This window comes from Arvicola amphibius, chromosome 12 (genome assembly GCF_903992535.2).
Source record: "Arvicola amphibius chromosome 12, mArvAmp1.2, whole genome shotgun sequence".
NCBI lineage: Eukaryota > Metazoa > Chordata > Mammalia > Rodentia > Cricetidae > Arvicola > Arvicola amphibius.
Window position 1 is genome coordinate 146,857,565 of NC_052058.2, and position 21,107 is coordinate 146,878,671.

General features: G+C 43.0%; 1 protein-coding gene across 3 annotated transcripts in view; it reads right to left on the reverse strand.

Annotated features, from left to right (window-relative positions):
* The window catches only part of Sv2b (synaptic vesicle glycoprotein 2B), a 161,018-nt gene that overhangs the window by 31,218 nt on the left and 108,693 nt on the right, over window positions 1-21,107 (reverse strand). For 2 of the 3 annotated variants that reach the window (XM_038313641.2, XM_038313640.1), the window contains exons 3-4: window positions 9,684-9,864; window positions 9,022-9,173 (exon numbers count right to left, since the gene is read on the reverse strand). The exons of the other annotated variant lie outside the window; for it this stretch is intronic. In XM_038313641.2, coding sequence (XP_038169569.1) covers window positions 9,022-9,173; window positions 9,684-9,864 — 333 coding nt within the window. The remainder of the gene's footprint in view (window positions 1-9,021; window positions 9,174-9,683; window positions 9,865-21,107) is intronic. 3 annotated transcript variants of the gene reach the window in all.

Sequence of the window (21,107 nt, forward strand, 5' to 3'; positions counted from 1 at the left end):
GTGCTGAGAATCCAACCCTGGTCTTGACCACTGAGCCATCTCTCCAGCCCTAACCATGAACTTCTGATCCTCCTTCCTCTGCCTCCCAAATACTGGGATCACAAACATACACTACCATACCCAGCTTGTATGGTGCTGGGGATAGATTCAGGCCCTTGTGCACACTGGACAAACACTGTCCTAACGAAGCTACATTCTCCGCCCTGTATGGACATTGGATTTTGAGTAAACAAGCTGTTAACTGAAGATACCCTACTGGCACACCGCTACAAACAGTGGCCTCGAAGGCATTCTCACTGGACGCCCTCTCCTCCTAATGAGCAAGGAGCCCTATACCACGTGTAGACACACCCCACAGACCAGCATGGTATAAAGAGCCACTCTTGTCTTGATTACAGGTATCTAGTGGGTCTGCGTGCCCAGAGTGTGTGATCCGGCAGGAGCGGGGTCGGGATATGGGAATTCAGGAGATCCTGATGGCATCAACCCAGAGCATGGTGTCTCAGGGGTCAGGGTTCCCCCCACCAGCTGCAGGTGACCCCGGTGAGAAGTGGAAAGTCCTGACATGACTGAGTATGTTGTCCAAAGCAACCGTTCTTCTCCATTCAGGTGACCCTCCTACCATGGGAGCAGGAGGTGAGTAGATCCTGTCTGCTGTTGTTGTGCAAAGTGTTGCTAGATTCTTCTTCAGAGGCTACCTTCAGAAAGCATTGTAATGAGGGGCTGCAGGCAGGGCTGCTTTTCGTCCTGCCCGGCTCCTGCATGGTTAGCTTTACACGCAAAATAACATCACACAAATTGTATTCTTTTAAACACTGCCTGGACCATTATTTTCAGCCTCTTACTCACATCTTGACTAACCCATATCTAATAATCTGTGTAGCACCACAAAGTGGTTTCTTACCGGGAAAGATTCTGCATGTCTGAATGGCTGGCTCCATTGCATCTCTCTCCCCAAGCAGAGGCATGGCAGTCTGTCTAACTTAGGAGAGGCGTAGCATCTGACTGAGCCATCTACCTCACTTCCTTCTTCCTGTTCTGTCTACTCCACCCACCTAAGGGCCGGTCTATCAGATGGGCCAGGCAGTTTCGTTATTAATTATCCAATGAAATCATCAGATAGATAGAAGACACACCTACATCAAAGCATTTTTGAGGACTTATTAGCATGTTCTTGCTTGTCACATGAAGTTCTGGGTTTCATTGTGACATTTTCATTCAAGCATCGGGTACTCTATATTCATATCCCAAGATCCCATCATGTGCCCCTCCCTATCATCCCTTTTCTCTTCCCAAAGTGTCCCCTTCTACTTTCATGTCACACGTACATAGTTAAATCGAGGCTGCACATATGAAATAAAACATGTAATATTTGTCTGAGTCTGGCTTACTTTAATGACAATCTCCAACCCCATCCCTTTTCTGGCAAATGACACAATTCTGTTCTTTCTCATGGCTGAACGAGCCTTTATTCTGTATCTACACCACATTTGCTTTATCCATTCACCTGCTGATGAACATACAGGATGGTTCCATACTTCGGCTACCGTAAATTGTGCTGTAGTAAATCCAGATGTGCACCCACCTCTGCAGTATGCTAACTTAGATTCCTTTGGGCAGACATCTGGGAAGGGTATAACTGAATCATAGGAGATCCCTACTTTTGTCTTGCTTTTCTTTTTAGGGAGGAAACTCTGCTGTGATTTCCATAGTGGCTGTACTAGTTTACCCAAGCACTAATTTTTAATGTCTTCATGATGAACCAACTCCCCTTTTTTAAGGAGCAGCAATACAGCATAATGGGAAGAGGAGCTTGGACTATGTAGTCACATAGGTCAGAGTTCAAATCCTGACCATGTCTTAGCTTAATGGGTCTTCACAGCTACGGAATGCAGGCAATGGTCTCCTGCAAGTTTGCTATGCATGCCCGTTCCTGACAGTCCATAATAACTCACCTATTTCAAGACTAGAGTCAACATTTTCAGAATTAACTATGTGACATTTAGAGTGATAGTCTCTGGATAAAACGGATGGATTACTTGTGAGAAGCAAAGACTCTGGAACAATACCCCCTGGGGTTTATCTAAAAAACAGCCCAATCAGTGTTTTAATAGATAAGGCTTGAGAAATAAATACACCCACTCTTAACATTTAGAAGGCAGTAGCTACTTAGATACAAAACTTCTAGTTCTTTAGTTTAAAAAGAACACTTGATGGCTGGCTCGGGTAGTGGGAGGCTTATATCTTAAGTTTTTTATGCATCATGGTTCAAGTTGTATCTCCACAATAGACTTCGAACCCACATCTGCTGTGCCACAAACTTTCCTACTTGATACACACCTGAATGAATAGCGAAGCAGGAGTTCAAGTGCTGAGATGTGGCCCTTTAGGCACATTTGACCACAAGAAGGGCACCCATGCCTCCTCCAGCACACCCATAGAGCGAAGACACCCACACCTCACCCAGTGCACCCCACAGAGCGAGGGCACCCACACCTCACCCAGTGCACCCCGTAGAACGAGGGCACCCACACCTCACCCAGTGCACCCCATAGAACGAGGGCACCCACACCTCACCCAGTGTACCCCATAGAGTGAGGGCACCCATACCTCATCGAGTGTATTCCATAGAGTGAAACCTCTTTTTCTTTGCATAGCTTGGTCTCTCCTTGTCTCACTGGGGTTGGTTCATTCATTTTATATTTAATTAAAAAGCCTTTACTTCCTCCTGGGAGTAACACTAGCCAAGGGAAGATAAAACCATAGCAGAATTTATACATTCTCTGCGCAGGTCCAAACAGTCTGGCATCATTAGAAGCAAAGTTGATGAAAACTTTCCCGGACTGAAATGGAAGACCAGGAAAGATGGACAGATATTGGTATATTTATACAGCATCTTCCATCAGAAAAAAAATTATTTATTATAATATATGTGAAATATCCCCTCGCACTTTTGTGATTCATTAGGCACATCTTTGGGGCCTTAAACAGAGTACAATTCAGGGATGAACTGCTTCCAAATATTTGGAACAATATTAATTTAGAGGCGGGGATTGTTCTGCTGGCTGATCTTTCAGCTTGCCCTACTTTTCTGTGTCAGGATTTCACAAACATCTGGCGGGGCTGATTTCAATGAGAGCCACTCTTCCATCGTATACCCATTTGGTTTTAGTTTTTCCTGGGCTGTCCCCATGAGTTCTCAAACAACAACAACAACAACAACAAAAGACTCTGAGTTTTGTCATTTTCTCTCTCAGTGAACTGGTTGCCCAAATTTCGAGAGCCAAGACTCCCATCATTCGTTCTTACAGAAGCAACTAAATGGTTTATACAAGCAGTGCGAGCATCAGTCTCCTTCCTATACACAAGCAGTGCGCACGTGAGCATCAATCTCCTTCCGGGATCCACCCTTCGCATTGCTTAGACGACTGATGTCTCAAATGTATTGAGAAACACCATCAAATATCTGTCCACTGGCCATCAGACGTATCTGGTCCCGGTAAAGTGATGCTTAAAGAATATCATTGCTTTTGTTGTATTCTGATTCTACCAGTCCATGTTTCTAGAATAGTTTTCCTCTAAGTCATTGCTGGCTTTGGTTAAACATCGACTTCCAAATTGGAGTATGAAAGTCACAGATTTTGTACAGGCATATGAATAAAGAAGGTGCCCATTTATTTGGGGTGAAACATTTAGCTCCAAGCGCTGCTGTCAGTCAGTAGTGCCCAGAGGCCCTCTAAGTGGCCTCTCATTTGCTCCCCACCTCAATTTTTCACTAAAGTCTTAAAAACCAGACCATTAGTGGTGCATGTCTGTTGTCTGTGATCCTAACAATTAAGAGACAGAAGCAGGAGGGCTGCCACACGTTCAAGTACAGCCAGGGCCACCAAGTAAAATCCTGTCTTAAAGTAACAACAACAAAAGAAACCAGGCATTCAGGTGTGTGTGTGTGTGTGTGTGTGTGTGTGTGTGTGTGTGTGTGTGAAGATTTATTTATAAACTCGTGCAGGTGATAATGATGACTGCAGCTCGCCTCTCCTCTTACAGCGTCCATTCCTGCCCTTTCCTCCCCACTTCTCCCACTGTGTGGCAGACACGTGACATGGGTGAGACCAGGGCTCCTGCCATTCCACGGGTGGGGAAGGAAGTACCTCTCGCCCATCCGGGACCTGCATCCTCCAGTGTACGGCAACCGATTGAGAGGAGAACAGGTTTTACGCTGATCCAACCAGAGGAAGCCATGGCCTCTCTGCTTCCTGTCTGAGCTGAGGACACGCTTCCTTTGCCCATGTGACTGCTTCCGGGAGGAGAGCTGGCTCCACTACTAAGGTCACCTGGACAATCTTCTCCACACTGTGTGCACCCCGGGAGTCACTGTCCTGCGGGCTGTGGGGAGTCTGCCGTGAATTCTTATCACGTCTCTCTCCTGTGTTGTGAGTGACAGATCCAGAGCTGCAAAGATGGGGTGGCGTGGCCCAGACTGCACAGCACCACTGATGTCACCCAGATTTGATTCAGATTGTTTCAGAATGAATCCTTATTCCCTTTTATTCAGATTTTCCCCCAACCAAATGTTTTCCAGTAAGTTCACATAAATGTGGAAATCATTCCATGGTGCTAGCACATTTAGGTCAGTTAGCAGAGGGAGTGGTGTCATAGAAAGGATAGTGGCTAAAATCAATAAAGAAATAAAAATAATTCTATTTCTCAGAACCATATAACCTAGTTGGTGGGAAATTAACATATGCATCTGGCGAAGGATAGATAGGTCTTTTATGAGGCGTATGCAATTTTATACCTAAAGTCATGGAAAATGACCCGGCGGCAGAATTGCCAGGAAATTCCTCTTTTCTTCACCAGATCTATCCATAACTTTCCTTGCTTCTAATGATATAAGATTGAGTAGGCTCACAAATATTAAAACTGGCCACAACTGCCTGATAGTCCCAAACCCCTTTCTTCTGTTTCTAGACTCCCAGTTGTCCTGTGTTTCCCAGCACCCATTGCAGTTGCATTTGCTACACCACAGATATGGGGACAATGGGATGTGAGGAGGGGTGGTGCACCCCATTTCCTGACCGGCCCTGAAAATCCTGCACAGAACTTCCCATGGTCCTCAAGGTTGAGGAGCTTCCTTCCATATCCCTGTGACAGAATAAGAGAGAAAGCTTTGATTCTGGCTTGCAGATCAAAACTCAGAGTGCAGGCTATAACCTCCTAGCCTGCCCCATGGACCTATGTCTACCAGCTAGAGCCCATGCCCAAAGAGCTCACAATCTTACTAAACAGCAGCCCCAGACAGGGACCAATGGTTCAGACCACATGAGCCCGTGAGGGGCATTGAACACTGAAGCCGTAACATGCTGCCAGTCTTCTGTGAGAGAGGGCGGAAATGAGTGATGTGAGCCCCCAAACTGCAGATCCAGCACCACCACCTGCTAACCAGAAACATCAGCCCGACGTGGGAGGAGGCAACTCCTACTGTGCTAAACCACGGAAACTTCAGGATCTCGCAGTTTCTCCCAGTTATGCACCCAATACTGCCCCCAGCTAAGACAGCAGCATCATCAACCTTGCAACTGCTTCTCATTAAGATGCTCATCAGCCTCCCCGAGCTCAGCACACACAGCAGAGACCAATTTAAAACAAGAAAAGGGCTCATAGAGAAGAGTTTCTGGCCAGTGTCTCCCTACTGCTCTGTAGGATTCCACAGCCCTGCAGAGCCTCAATTTATCAATTAACAGTTCGAAAAAAAAGCTTTTGAAGGATGCTAGTGACATTACCAGAATACTCAAAAGGCCTCATAAAATTCAAAACTGCTGTTTCTCCCCCCAATTAACTCTAAGCAAAACTGTGAGTAAAGTTAATGTTGCCAGGTCTCTGCCGAGATTGCAGTTTATTTCCCCCGTTGAGGATAATAAAATTGCCCTGACTTAATAAATGACTGTGTACTGCTTCACTTCTGTGGACAGACAAGAATGACATCAGGCATGAAAGTGGAGTATTTCAGCATACTGTCAGGATACAAACATCAACCTACAATAGTCAACAGTGCTACCATGTCCCGATTACAAGTTTATGAATAAAGAATCTTTTTAATCCCATTCATGATAGTTTCAAAAATATCTATTAATAAACTTAGCAAAGGAGACAAATGGCCTTTACTATGAAAACTTAATCTGAAGAAGGTATTAGATGGAAAAACTGGCCTGCTCACAGATTGGTGGAATTGATATCATTAAAATGACTGTTACCAAAAAAATCTACAGATTCAGTAATGTTTCAATTAAAATCCCAATGATAGTCTACATAGAACTAAAAAAAAAGAGTCTTAAAATTCACAAACTACCCAGAAGAAGCAAAGTAGTATCCTAATACCTGAGTTCAAACTATACAACAGAGCCACAGTGATACAGTAGTATCCCAATACCTGAGTTCAAACTATACAACAGAGCCACAGTGATATAGTAGTATCCCAATACCTGAGTTCAAACTATACAACAGAGCCACAGTGATACAGTAGTATCCCAATACCTGAGTTCAAACTATACAACAGAGCCACAGTGATACAGTAGTATCCCAATACCTGAGTTCAAACTATACAACAGAGCCACAGTGATACAGTAGTATCCCAATACCTGAGTTCAAACTATACAACAGAGCCACAGTGATACAGTAGTATCCCAATACCTGAGTTCAAACTATACAACAGAGCCACAGTGATACAGTAGTATCCCAATACCTGAGTTCAAACTATACAACAGAGCCACAGTGATACAGTAGTATCCTAATACCTGAGTTCAAACTATACAACAGACCCAGAGTGACAAAGCACGGCTGGCACAAAAACAAACATGTAAACTAATAAAAATAGAATAGAGGACTCAGAAACAATCCAACCCGTCTACAGCAACCTGGATTTTTTGCAAATATGTCAAAAGCATGCTTTGGTGGAAAGACAGCCTTTTAAACAAATTGTACTTGGAAAACTCAATTTCCACAGGTTTCTTCTAGAGGCTGGAGCTACATCGCTCAACCTGAACAAAAGTCAATTCAAAATGGATCAAAAAACTTCAACGAAACACATAAAGCCGCCAGAGAAAAACAGGTAAAATATTTGAAGATGTGGGCACAGGCAAGGGGTTCCTAAAAAGTACCCCACCAACACAGGAAACAATTCTAAGAACTGGCAGATGAGTTACACAAAATTAAAAAGATTTGGCACAATAAAAGGAAAATACTACCAAATAAAAGAGGCCACCTACAGAACAAAAGTCTCTCTTTTTTTTACTACACATCGGACAGGGAATTCATATTCAGGGTACATATAGAACTACAATAATTAAGCATCCAGTTAAGAAATCATCAACAAACCCAAATCATCCAGTTAACTAATGGGCTAATGGGCTGAGTGGATTGTTCTTAGAAGAAGAACAAATGGCCAATAAGTACCAGGAAATGTGTTCGACGTCCTCAGCCATCAAGGAAACCCAAATTAAAATCTCTTTGAGATTCCAAAAATAATGTTGACAATGGTGTAGGCAAAGAGGAAGCCTGATTCACGGATGATGGAAATGTTACTCTGAATTGCCTATTATAGAAATTAGGATTGCATTTCCTTAAAACGCTAAGAGAACTACCATAGGGCTCCGCTGTCCCAGTCCTGGATACACACCCAAAGGACTCCAACTAGGTAGAGCACAGACACGCTTGCACATCCATGTTATCACTACAATATCCACAACAGCCAGGGAATAGAATCAATCTACATGTCCATCAACAGAGGAATGGATGATGACAATGTGGAATGCATATACAACAGCAATTATGTATTCATAAAGAAAAATGGTAACATTTGCAGGGGAACTGGTATAAATATAAATCTTTGCATTAAGTGAAACAAGTCAGAAAGATAAAGAACTTGTATTTTCTCTAACAGGCTGAACACACACCCTGAAATATACGTACAAGTAACATTACTTGGACTGAAAAGGTTGTATTAGTATAGTTAGAAACATGTAGATGTAATAACAAAGAAAAAGAAGACATGAATTTGAGAGATGGCAAGTGGGTACGTGGAAGGGCTTAGAGGAGGGAAGAGAGGGGGAAATAAGGCAATTATAATATCAAAAAATTAAAAATAAAATAGAAAAAAGTGACTAGAGAAAAGAAAACGTGTGTGCATGTGTGTTTATATGTGTGCACATATATGTTTGTATGTGTATGTGCGCATGCATGTACATACATGCATGTGTGTGTTTGTATGTATGTGGATCATGAGAAAGGAAGAAGAGCTCTTGAAGGAAGCAGGGAATTGTAGAGAACAATGGAATACTTGTGCTAATAAATTGGGGTGGGGCACTAACTAGGGGACAGGAACCAGCCAGCAGAAGGAAAATGGCCAGGGGAGGGGAATTAACAAAAACAATAACACCTAAGTATGAAGATGCTGCAATAACACCCATTGTTTTATATGCTAACTCAAAATCTAAAAAGAAAGGAAGAAAACGGAAAATGCACAAGAAATGGGCTACACCAAGAAGACCACCAGGCTCCCAACCCTACCCTCTCTGGTGTGTAACCTCGGGCGAGTCAGCCATTTCTCTCAACCTTTTTTTACATTTGTCCTCTATAAGATGGGACTCCCAAAGCCTGACTCATCAAAGCAAAGAGGGTTAGAGAAAATGAAGGTTGTGTGAGAACTGACTCTCCCAAGTTGTCCTCCAACCTTCATAGGTACGAGCATAAGAACACACACTGAGACATACGTAAAAGAAAATTTAACAGAGGGGGAAAAGGAAGGCGGGAGGAGGAGAAAGAGTAAGAAAAGAAGAGGGGAAGGGATGATGTTATTTCTAAATTGAAATTAACAATTTATATTCAACATTATGAATTCTTTTCTACAAAAAGGTCACATGCAGAAACTGTATGAGATAGGGAATAAGGATAAAGTCAGGTCTTTATTTGATGCAGTTGCCATAGAAACAGAGAACCTGGAGCTATCTTAAGTCAGTGGCTCACCATAGTGTGGAATGATGCTCCAGGCCATGGCAGATGCATAGATGCCCCCAGTCATCCAGAAGATGCACAGCCAGCTAAGGTGCTCACCTCGTTTCTCCCGTGATAAGAACTCAGAAAAGTAGGTAAAAACAATTGGCAGGGAGCCCCCAATACTGAAGGAAAAAAATACCAGAAAGAGACAATCAAGTAATATACTAAAAAAAAGGTCATACAGGAAATCAAATTGCATTCTACTGCACATTTAGGCTCTGTGATGAAAGTCTATTAATTTAGGAGACCAGCAAGGAGCCTGTCCCCACATTTGGAAAGCAATCGTGGGTTGTTTGGGCTTTTGAAAAGTTATTGCATTTATTTACTTGCTTACTTGTTTGTTTATTATTTATGTGTGCGCACACACACAAGACAAAGTATGATGCGTAGGGGTTAGGCAGCAACTTGTGGGAGTTGGTTCTCTCCTTCAACCACGTACATTCTAGGCATTAAACTCAGGTCATCAGGCTTGGTGGCAAGCACTTCTGCCTGCTGAGCCATCTCGCCTGCTCTTAACTTTCACATAGCATCTTTAAAGTCAAACAAAAACACTTCATCCAAGTGCTTCCCGAGGTATCACGTGCAGCTAGAGGGCCAGAGGGGATGGACTTACAGTGGACAACAGTGCATACCCTATGCCTGAGATGAGTCTGCAGAAGAGGAAGGCTCCATATCCCTGCACGAAGGAGGAGAGAGAGGCAAAAGAGGCATTGATGGCCAAGGACATGCTGAGGACTTTCTTCCTTCCCATTTTATCAGCCAGACCCCCCAGGATGAAGGCTCCTGCCATCATTCCTAGGTAGACTATCAGCCCTGTGAAGAAGAAAGAAGGAGAGGGGTTAACAAAAGAAGACAAGGTTTTAGAGAGCTTTAGTAACTTTCTACTGCACCCTCAGGCTCTATAGTAATAACATGAATTGAAAAGACCAGCCAGAGCCGGGCAGTGGTGGCGCACGCCTTTAATCCCAGCACTCGGGAGGCAGAGGCAGGCGGATCTCTGTGAGTTCGAGGCCAGCCTGGTCTACAAGAGCTAGGTCCAGGACAGGCTCTAAAAAAGCTGCAGAGAAACCCTGTCTCGAAAAACCAAAAAAAAAAAAAAAAAAAGAAAGAAAGAAAAGACCAGCCAGGTGCTGGTCATGAGCGTTGGTCACCCAATGGACACTTTACCCATCCTAGAAATCCCATGTCAACCACATGAGAAAGGGGATGGAACAAGATCCCCATGGCAAATCAGAAACTCTCCAAAGGTGATTTTCCACACTTGCTGTTATTTCAATGAAGCAATAAACTGTCCAGTTTTACATGTCTACACATCAACACAGATGAACTGAAATTAGGATTATCATACCATTCTAAAGGCTTCTATTTTAGCCTCACACACTATAGATGAGAAAATGCTGGAATCTTGCTTTGAAACAAGAAAAGGTGTACCTTAAAGGACCTCACCTAAGATGTGGTGTTTAAAGAGAGAATTTCCAGGGAAATTGCATGGGAAACATAGCCAAGGGAGAAAATAATGTAAATGTGAAAACAGCCATTAGCAAAAGCATCAACTGGTGTGCACACACCTGTGAACAAGAGTTGTCATGTTACAGTGTTTGGACTTCTAGTTATATAATTTATAACAATGTGGGATAAGTCCAATTTCACTCCTCTGCATGTGGGTATCTAGTGTTTGCCACGCTGTTTATTTACGAGATTGTCCGTCCCGTTACATTTTATTTCCCAAAGACCGACCCACCATGTGGCTGAAGAGATGTCTCTGTGGATAAAAGCACTGGCTGCTCTTCCTGAGAACTTGGGTTCAATTTCCAGCATCCACATGGCAGCTCAAAACTATCTGTGACTCCAGTTGCAGGGGACCCAACACCCTCTTTTGGCCTCCTCAGGCACCGGGCACACATGTGGTGCACAGACATCAGTGCAGACAAAACACCCATACACATTAAATGAATCTAAATATACATATTTAAAAGATCAACCAACCCTAAATTTGTGACTCTATTGCTAGGTCATGATTCTCTTCCACTGGTTCTTTATTTCTGTCCCAGTACCATTCTGTCTCGATCTCTAGAGTTTTGAAACATATATGAAGTTGGGTGGTGTGATGCCATCAACTTTGTTCCTTTAGCTCGAGATTTCTTTGGCTATTCAGTGCCTTGTATTCCACACAAATTTTATATTTTTTCTAACACTGAGAAAAAATGCCATTGGGATTTTGATAAGGATTGCTTGTTGGGTAGTATGAGGATTCTGGACAGTATCAGTTCTTCCAATCTATGGACAAGAGACATCATACACTTACTTGTATCTTCTTCAACATTCTTTTCCAGGGTTTTATAGCTTAGTATGTGGCTCTTTTTTTCCCCTCGCTTAAATGTATTCTGAAGTATTTATTGATGCTATTGTAAATGGCAATGGTTTTAATTTCTTTTTTCAGACAGCTCATCCTTCACATATTTCAGAAACACTGCTGATTTTTGCGTGTGCATTCCCCATGCTACAACTTAACTAAATTTATTCACTAGTTATAACCAGTTGTTTTTATGGTGTTTAGGTTTTTTTAATTTAATTTTATTTATTTTCTATAGGGCTATATCCTCAGCAAACAGACACGTTTGTTTCTTCCTTCCTAATTGAGATGGCTTTATTTTTTTTGCCTGAATGCTCTCACTGGGATATTCCAGTCCTAACTGAGAAGAGTGGAGCATCCTGACCTCACTCCTGGTCTCATTAGGAAGCTTTTACTGTTAAGCATGATACTGGCTCAGGGCTTGTCACTCACAGATTTTAGTATGGTGATGTCCATTCCTTCTTCACCTGACCCTGCTTTTGGTTTTTAATCATTGCACTGGATAGCTTTATGTCAGCTTAACACAAGCTATCGTCATCTGAGAGAAGGAAGACCCAATTCAGAAAATGCCTCCCTAAGATCAGTCTGTAAGATTACAAACCTGTGATACGTTTTTAAATTAGTGATTGATGTGGAAAGGTCCAGATAACTGTGGATGGAGCTACCCTGAGCTAGTGGTCCTTGTTTCTATAAGAAACTAAACTGAGCAAGTCATGGACAGCAAGCCAGTAGGCAGCACCTCTCCATGGCTCTGATTCAGCTCCTGCTTCTGGGTCCACACCCTGTTTGAGTTTCTGTCCTGACTTCTTTCAATGATGAACTATGGTTTTGGAAACATTGGCCAAATCAACTCTTTCTTCTTCAAGTTGCTTTTGGTCATAGTGTTTCATCATATCCAGAGACACCCTAAGACACAAATGTTGAACTGTCTTTGGATTGCAAGAAAAAAGAACTCCACTTGATCATGTTGTATGGTCTTCCAAATTTGCTATTGTATTTGATCTGGTGATTATTTGGTAATATTTTGTTGATGGTTTTTGTATAAATGCTTACTGGGGACTTTACCTATAATAATCTCCTTTGAGTTTTCTCTCTCTGGCTGTAACAGGCCCCCAGGCTTTAGCACGATTGTCTCCATGGTAGAAGCATTGTTCAGGCCTTGAGACCCAACACATAGGCAGCAATTGCTGTGGGATAATGCTCTTGCACACTGCAAAAATTTGTCACTCATATTAGTTTAATAAAACATTGATTGGCCAGTAGCCAGGCAGGAAATATAGGTGGGGGTGACCAGACTAGGAGAATTCTGGGAAGAGGAAAGGCTCAGTCTGCAGTCACCTTCCAGACACAGAAGAAGTCAGATAAGAATGCTGCACTGAGAAAAGTTATCAAGCCATGTGGCTAAGCATAGACAAGAATTATGGGCTAATTTAAGTTGCAAGAGCTAGTTAATAATAAACCTGAGCTAAGAGGCCAAACAGTTTGTAATTAGTATAATCCCCCGTGTGTTTCTTTGGGACTGAATGGCTACAGGACCAGAAACTTCTATCTACAAGCAACGGTTGCCAAACCAGAACTAAAGGCTAGGTCACTGGTTCCAGGATATGGCTGAAAAACTCCCTAAATGTACTAGTCTTGCTTTTTTTTTAGCTTCTGTAGTTTTGATTCTTTCTAACTTTTCTTGTTAGCTGAAGTGTGTCAACCAGGATGTGGGTTTTGTGCATGAAACACCAAGAGTTGTATAGCTCAGGGTTACACGATTTGAGCCAGTTCCTCCATTCAGTGGCTAGCCAGCAAATAAAGAGTTTCTTTTCGGCCTTCAGAGTGCATATGCATAGCTTTAGCATCGCAGTGATGTTGGCTTTATAAAAACACATTTGGAGATGCTTAAGCTTTGGAGGAAGACTAAGAAATATTGCCATTAGTTCTTCAGCTATTTGGTAGGGTTCACCAGTGAAGACATCAAGTCTTAGGTTTTGCTGTACTGACAAGTACTTGATTATTAATTCAATCTCTACTAATTTTTAGTCTCTTCAGATTTCCGGCTCCTTGTGATCTGGTCTTAGAAGAATGTTTCTATGGGTTTATCTACTTTTGATCATCTAATTTGTTGACACATACTTGTTCATGGAGGTCTGTTATTACCTTTTATATCTCTGTGGTGTCAGCTGCAATGTCCCCCTCTTCCCTTTATTTTTGTGAGTCTGCTCTCTTTTTCTTTAGGTCAGCCAAAAGTCTATCAGTTTTGTCTATATTTGAAAAAAATGAGCCTACAGCTATTACACGTTACTGCTCCTTCTAGATAAACATTGGCTAGATTTCTTGTCTCTATATTAGTCCATTCTTCTTCATTACTCACCTCCAGGACAATCCGCTAACTGGGGAATGGTTCTTTCATTCCAAGGAGATAGGCAATAAAATATATGATCATCACCAAGCGAGAAAATCCAGAAAATATATGGATCAAGTATTATTAAATCATAAAAAAGGAATCTCACTCAGTGTGGCAAGGCTTCCAAGAGAGAAATGTTCTACTCTTCTTACAGTGGACATTAAAGACCTTGCCTGCAGCTAGGAAAGTGGCTCAGTGAGAAAAATGCTTTTCTTACAAGCATAAAGATCTGATTTCAGATATCCAAAACCCACATAACAGTATAAGTTCGTAATCTCAGACAGGAGACAGAGACAGGAGAGTTCCAGAAGCTCATGGGCCAGCTAGCTTGCCATGGGCAATGGAAAAACAACAAAATGACCTCATCCCAAACAAGGTGGAAATCCCAGTTTGTCCTCTGATCTCCACATACACAGCATAGTTTGGACATGCTTGCATATGCATGCATACACTTGCATATACATGCATACATTTGCATACACTTGTATACACTTGCAAACACTTGTATACACTTGCATACACATGCATCCACTTGTATTCACTTGCATACATATGCATACACTCATATACCTGAGTGCACACACATATACACACCAACACATTATACACACACAAGACAATATCCAGTGACATGTGCAAATCCAGGAAAGCAGAAAGCAAGCCTGGTATGGCTGGGCAACCACTGGCATGTAGCTGAGTGGGAATGGAGTATGGTTGATGTGGGGGTGGCTGATGGGGAGCTGAGGCTAAAGTGTAAGACCTGCTCACACAGAGCTCTGTGTCTGTGTGTGATAGAGGAGGGAGCCTGAGCGCCTGCATCTGTAAGAAGCTCACAGGTGAGCCTGGCCCTGCTGGTTCAGAAACAAGACCTGGCATAGCAAAAGGATTGCTGTTCTTTAACCACAGCGAGGAAGGACACTGGCCTCAGAACCCAGAGATTTCATTTACCAAGTATATTGTTTTTTTAAAAAAAATCTCTTGCCTTCTGGGGGTGGGTCTTATCTACCTCATTCATAAACTATTTGCTGAAATCCAAACCATATTCCAATATTTTTTAAAAGAAATACAAATCATGAAAGATGAGGTTCTGTAGACGTCTCACTTAGAAGCTTTTCAGGTTAAAAACAAGCCTCATGAGATGCCTTAGAAGGAAAAGGAGCCTACCCCCAAGCCTGACCACCTGAATTCAATCTCTGTGACTGTACAGTGGAAAGAGAGGGCTGAATTCCCCAAGTTGGCCTCTGATTTTCACATACTACACACACACACACACACACACACACACACACACACACACTAAAAATAAACAAATGTATAAAAATTCAACGTAAGCCTAAACACAGATATCTACTGAGGCTTCCAGGTTTACCCATTTGCTCTCTCAGAAGGGAAAACTGTGCCAGGCATTAAACTACTGTATCCCAGCTCCAAAGCTCTTCTGGACCTTACTCGACACTGCTCCCTCCATAGAGGACGATAGAGAGTAGATGAAGGTCCTTTTTATTCTGTCCTGTTCAACCTCTGATGGTTTCATCATTAGCACCCTGACAGCAGCAATGTCCCCTCGATGTAGCAGCTGGATCCAATTAGCAGAAGCCCCGCTGTGCTATCTTTCTCTCTCACACCTGGGTGAGCCATCTGAGGACCCTTCTTCTGGAACACAGCTCCAGGGTAGCCCTTCTCTGGTCTGTCCAATTATAATAATTCCAGTACCGTCTCTCTGCCTGCAGTCCTGCAGGTGCTAGCTGCACTCTCCTTTCGCTGGTTAAGCCATGCTTTTCAAACACATCTCACTCACCCAATGAGTCATCTCCGACACCCAAGTCTTTCCACGTAACTGGTGTGATGTTGGTGTCCTTGCTATTCCCCGACAGATCTGGACTCAGTAGGAAATCGGCCAGTCTTAGAAACTGGATATTCCATTCCACCACCACCCCTCATTTTATCAGATAAAGGTCTAGCCCCAAGAAGCTCATGACTTTCCCAGAATCTTGATGCTGGCTGAGGGTCCACGATCACTGCCTCCCTGGTTTCCTGGAACCAAAGCTGGCGCTTGCACCAGCAAACCTCCCCGTCCAAGCCAACGGCGGCACGGGAAGAACAAGATTCTTAAATGAGGTCGGGGAGCAGTAATGGAAGAGAAACGACCCTATCCATCAGGGAAGAGAGATGTGAAATTACAGACGCCTCTGAAATGGCTGCACTACTAAACTCATTTAGAACCCGCCTTTAGCTGAAGAAATTAAGACAGTAAATTTGGAAAATTGGAGTGCAGTGGAGTTCTCAAAAATTACTTTAGCTTGAAGCAGAAAGACTACTTAGAAAGGGTGTACACTATCGTCCTTCGATTCCGTTCAACAGGCTGCTGGGAGATGAGGAAAGAGGTCTCATCGTTTTTTTTTTTTTTTTAAATTAAATTTGGGATTACTACATAAAGAATAGAGCTGATAACGCCAAATGGAGGTGGATATGGCCAGGGAGCCATAGCTTTCAACTGGTGACAGCACAACAAAGACGTGGAATCCTTCTGAGTGGAAAAGAAAGCAGTCTTCAACGACAGCCGTGGCGGAAGAAACAGAGACATCTTCACATGGTGCACAATTACCAGCAAGATGGGGATGGTTAGCCAGATATATCTTTATAGACGTCGGCCAGTGGTCTTCTTACAGAGCTGACACGTGTCACCGTGGTGGGCTGGAAGGGGTGTGGGGGTCCAGCATGAGAGCGTAGGTACAACCACCATACGTTCCTATTGTTGCCATTAAGAGTGCACCTGGGTGTGGGCTGGAAGGGGCGGAGAGGTCCTGCATGAGAGCGTATGTACAACCGCCATACGTTCCTATTGTTGCCATCAATAGTGCACCCCGGGGTGGGCTACTGCCTTAGGAAGTCAGGGCTCAGGGAATTGAAGGTGAAAGGTGGCATTTTAAAACCGAGCCAACCATATACGAGAGGAATCACAAAGGAGGCTAGAGAGTTGCCTGAGGTACTTATTTATAGCCGCATGCCTTTTAAATAGGCTCGCCTTCCTCCAGACACGGAGAGGGAGCCAGGCTCCAACATAAAGTTTCCTTTGATGAAAATACTTTTCAGTTTTCTTTAACAAAAAAAAACTCAAATGGAAAAACTTTTCCTGCAACCCAATTCTTAAATTTAAGTTCAGATTATAAATGTCTTTCCATTAGAGAGACATCCCCAATGTTATAAACTCCATCTCACTAGATTTTTCTGCCAAGGGCCAGAAAGTACGTATTTTACTTGCAGGGAGTGACATCACAGCCCCCCCCCCAGGGTTTTTTATAAATGGCTTGCACTGCCTCCTCTTCCTCATCTTTTTCGTCTTCCTTATCCTCATCCTGGTCTCCATCCTCTCTCTCCTCCTTCTCCTCCTTTGTTTTCAAGTTCGTACTTTATATGAACATACACTTAGAAGGGGATATGTTCTGGTGTTCTAGAATATGGAGAGGAGGCTATAGTTTACAGGGACTTACTGTTTATTTTAGAAAGACTGAGAAGAGCTGGGTGTGGTGGTGTACATCTTTAATCTCAGCACTCCGGAAGCAGAGGCAGGTGGATCTCTATGAGTTGAAGGCCAGTCTAGTCTACCAGGCAATTCCAAACCAGCCAGGCCTGTACAATGAGACCTGCTCCAGAGAACTAGAGGACGAAAAGAGAAGAGTGGGAAGGGTCCCAACACAGCAAAATGATAAATGTTCGATATAGGAATGCTAGTTCTCTGGATCAGATAATTCTAGATCACATACATGTATCAAATTATAAAATCATATGCCATAAATATGTGCACTTTTTGTCCACCAATTAAACTTTTCAATAAATATGCCCTTCCCTTTAAGCAGTACAAATAGAAATATGTCACAGGACATTGGGTCATAGTTTGCTGACCTCTGCCCTGAACAAACATGGCTACCCTGCTCATCTTCCCCACTTCTCTATTAGACAGCCTTACATCCAATGCCTATCAAACTCCTTTGAGTGTGAACTCCTGTAGGAGTCCTGTCAACTCTGCTAAAATCCCTACTATGTGTCACACACTTAGCAGAGTAGGGAGTGAGCACATAGTAGGTGCTCCATTAACATTTGCTCATGTCTGGGTTTGTAATTCAACAACAAAGTGCCATTCAGGCCGTAGGTTCAATCCCCAGTACTAACAAAGCAAAGGGAGGCATTTATTTGTTTAATAACTAAAGTAATACAAAAATAATTTGTATTCACCACAGTATGATGACCAGTACCCCCCAAATGTATATAGAACATAATTCGTACTCACCATGGGAAAACAAGAACAGTACCTCAACATGTATAAAAGATAAGGAAAAAGACTATCACAGTTTCTGTCTAGCATAGACAGTTGTTAGCATGTTGGGCTCTTGTGCCTGTAGGTATAGTGCTATGCGCTGTAGCGACAGGGTCAAAGTCACATTAGCATTGGAAGCTCCACTTTACAAATAACCTAGGAAAGGACATCTTGGTGCACAGGTCCTTATCTGCATTTCTAGTTGCTTGCTAGAATAGGTCTTAAGAAATATAGCATGGGGTTACAGGGTACCAAAACCCCCTCACTAGCTAGATGATTTTCTTTCCACATACAGGATATGTCCTCTAAGCAGGAGCCGCAATGTGATCAAAAAATGTATAATCAGATTATATTTGCTTAGAGAGTGGTGTAGGGGGGAAAAGAGGGCCTTTCGTGGATGATCATATTATTTAGAAATTTACCCAAGATGAAGAAGCCATTCCTAGTTTTTGTTTCTTGCCTAAATACATAGAAATTAAATGCACTAATTATATTGAGATAATTTTCCTAGGAGGATTCTGAGCTCCATTTCCCTCCAACCACTTCAAATATTTGTTTTACTCTATGTACACACTTCGTAGAGAGAAAATTCAGCAGCACCCCCTGGGTTCAATGAAAGAGTACCTGCATAACATAGGCCAGACTGAATTTGATTCTCAGCAATATAGTCCCACATAAGAGAATCAACCTCTGTCAGCTAAACTATCTCCATTCCTTCCATTCCTTCCACCCTTCATAGCAGGTAATTCCTGACAGTGCTTCTCTCTCTCCTCTCTCTCCTCTCTCTCTCTCCTCTCTCCTCTATCCTCTCTCTCTCTCTCCTCCCCTCTCTCTCTCTCTCTCTCTCTCTCTCTCTCTCTCTCTCTCTCTCTCTCTCTCTCTCTCTCTCTCTCTCCCCAGTGTTGTGAAGAGGAGGCCGCTTGTTTGTTTCCCAGCCACCCAGACTCCCAAAATAATCACACAGAAACTATATTATTTAAATCACTGCTTGGCTCATTAGTTCTACCTTCTTATTTGCTAACTCTTACATCTTAGTTTAACCCATCTGCATTAACCTATCTGTGTATCCCCACGAGGTCATGGCCTACCAGCAAAGTTTCAGCATGTCTGTCTCCAGTAGCAGCTCTATGGCTTCCCCATTAATCTGTGTATTGCCACATGGCTGTGGCTTACTGGATAAATTTCTGGCATCTGTCTCCAGTGGGGCTACATGGCTTCTCCCTAACTCCTCCTTCTCCCTCGCAGCATTCAGTTTAGTTTTCCCCACCTACCCTATCAACAGGCTGGCCTCAGACTCACAGAGATCCACCTGCCTCTGCCTCCCAAGCGCTGGGATTAAAGGTGTGTGCTACCACCATCTAGTTGAAATGTACTTTCTTAAAAGAGGATATTCTCTTGGTCTAGAGTCTGGAGTTTGTAGATCCACGTGATGACCAGTGTGGGGGGTCTAACTCTAATACACATGACAATATCCTGGAGGCATATTACACTGGTTTCAAGTCATGGTAGAACATGAAGGCATCTCTGTTTACACTCTATGAAATCAGAAGTACTGGGTGAATTGGACAAGTGCTTTATTTATATATTATCTGGATCCTTGGAAACTTCTAGATGAGTTAGTACTTTGCATATGTCATAGTAAAGGGGTTTAGCTTTTTACTTTGTCTAGTGGAAATTAGTATGGAATTACTACACTAGGCTTTTATGTCTTTCTATGAGACCAATAAACACAGGAAAATAAGCCTTTCCTAGTCTCCTAGAAGGTGGGATTTCCCTAAGTGTCAAATGTATTATTTAAAAACAGAGGAGACAAGGGAAGAGCAATGAGACTAGTGACTCTGCTGTCCCCACTGTGCACCAGATACTTTACTAGGTGATACATATTTAACATTTTCACTTGACCATTCCCACTGTGAGGGGAGGGGATAACATGAAAAAACTGAGGTTTAAGAATTTTCCTCCCTAACCAAAATTACAAAAATATGTGAATTATTTTTCAGGATCGGGTGGATGAATTCAGGCATACAGTTGGGATCCATCAATGCCCCAAATTATGGAACAGCCTGGAAGAAGACAAGACTATTGGAGCAGATGAGGGCTGGGGTGGGGCACTTGTCAACTGAGAAGGAAGCCTCCTCGTTTACCACCAACTCCCCTCAGTTTCAGCCAAGCCACAGCTCTATGAAAAAGCAGAGCTGAGCCTCATGGAAGTTCGAGGTGCTAAGTATGGTCAGCAGTCCCAGGGGTTTGCAGGCAGACTGAAGAATCTGAGGGTAAGAGACTGCTTGCTTCCACACCATGGTGTTAGGACAGAACTTTAAACCAGAAAGCCTATAAAGATTGTTTAGAGACTAATGAGTCTCTAAAGCAATCTGGAGAAGTCATCATCATAGAGGATGGGCAACATACCTCCAATCTCAGGGAAACACTCTGTTGAGACTCTAGATCCCTAGCCATGTCTCTGGTTAGCAGAGGCACACTGTCGGCCATGGTAGGAACAACTGTAACAGAAATGGTGCAGAACCCTACGAGGCTTCATCAGTGTTTAGCCTAGCCTTGGCCTTAGGGGAAGCTTTAGTTTTCTCTTGCATTGAAACAAGAGACATTAGTGAATAGTCCTTGGAAATGGTATAGGAAAACTGTAACTGCCTTGTTTGAACACCTCAAGGTTTCTCTTTCGGTACTGTATGTGCAGAATAATTGTAGGTAAGGCAGATAATAGGAGGTGACACCAGAGCCACCATAGATGTGCGGCACCTCTGGTGGCTCTTCTGGGCACTGTGGGTGGACATCTCAGATATGATCATCACCCATTGAGACTCAGGAATGCCTCAGCCTTTTGTCTTAAGGTTATGTTGTAGTCCTTGCCGAGAGGGCTGAAGTCTGTGTCTGGTGAGACCTAGAAACAGCCCAAGAGTGTCACAACAGGGCCGGTCATGGTGTAAGGCTGAGAGATGACAAAGATCAAAGCAACGATCCAAAGTCTACATGGCAAT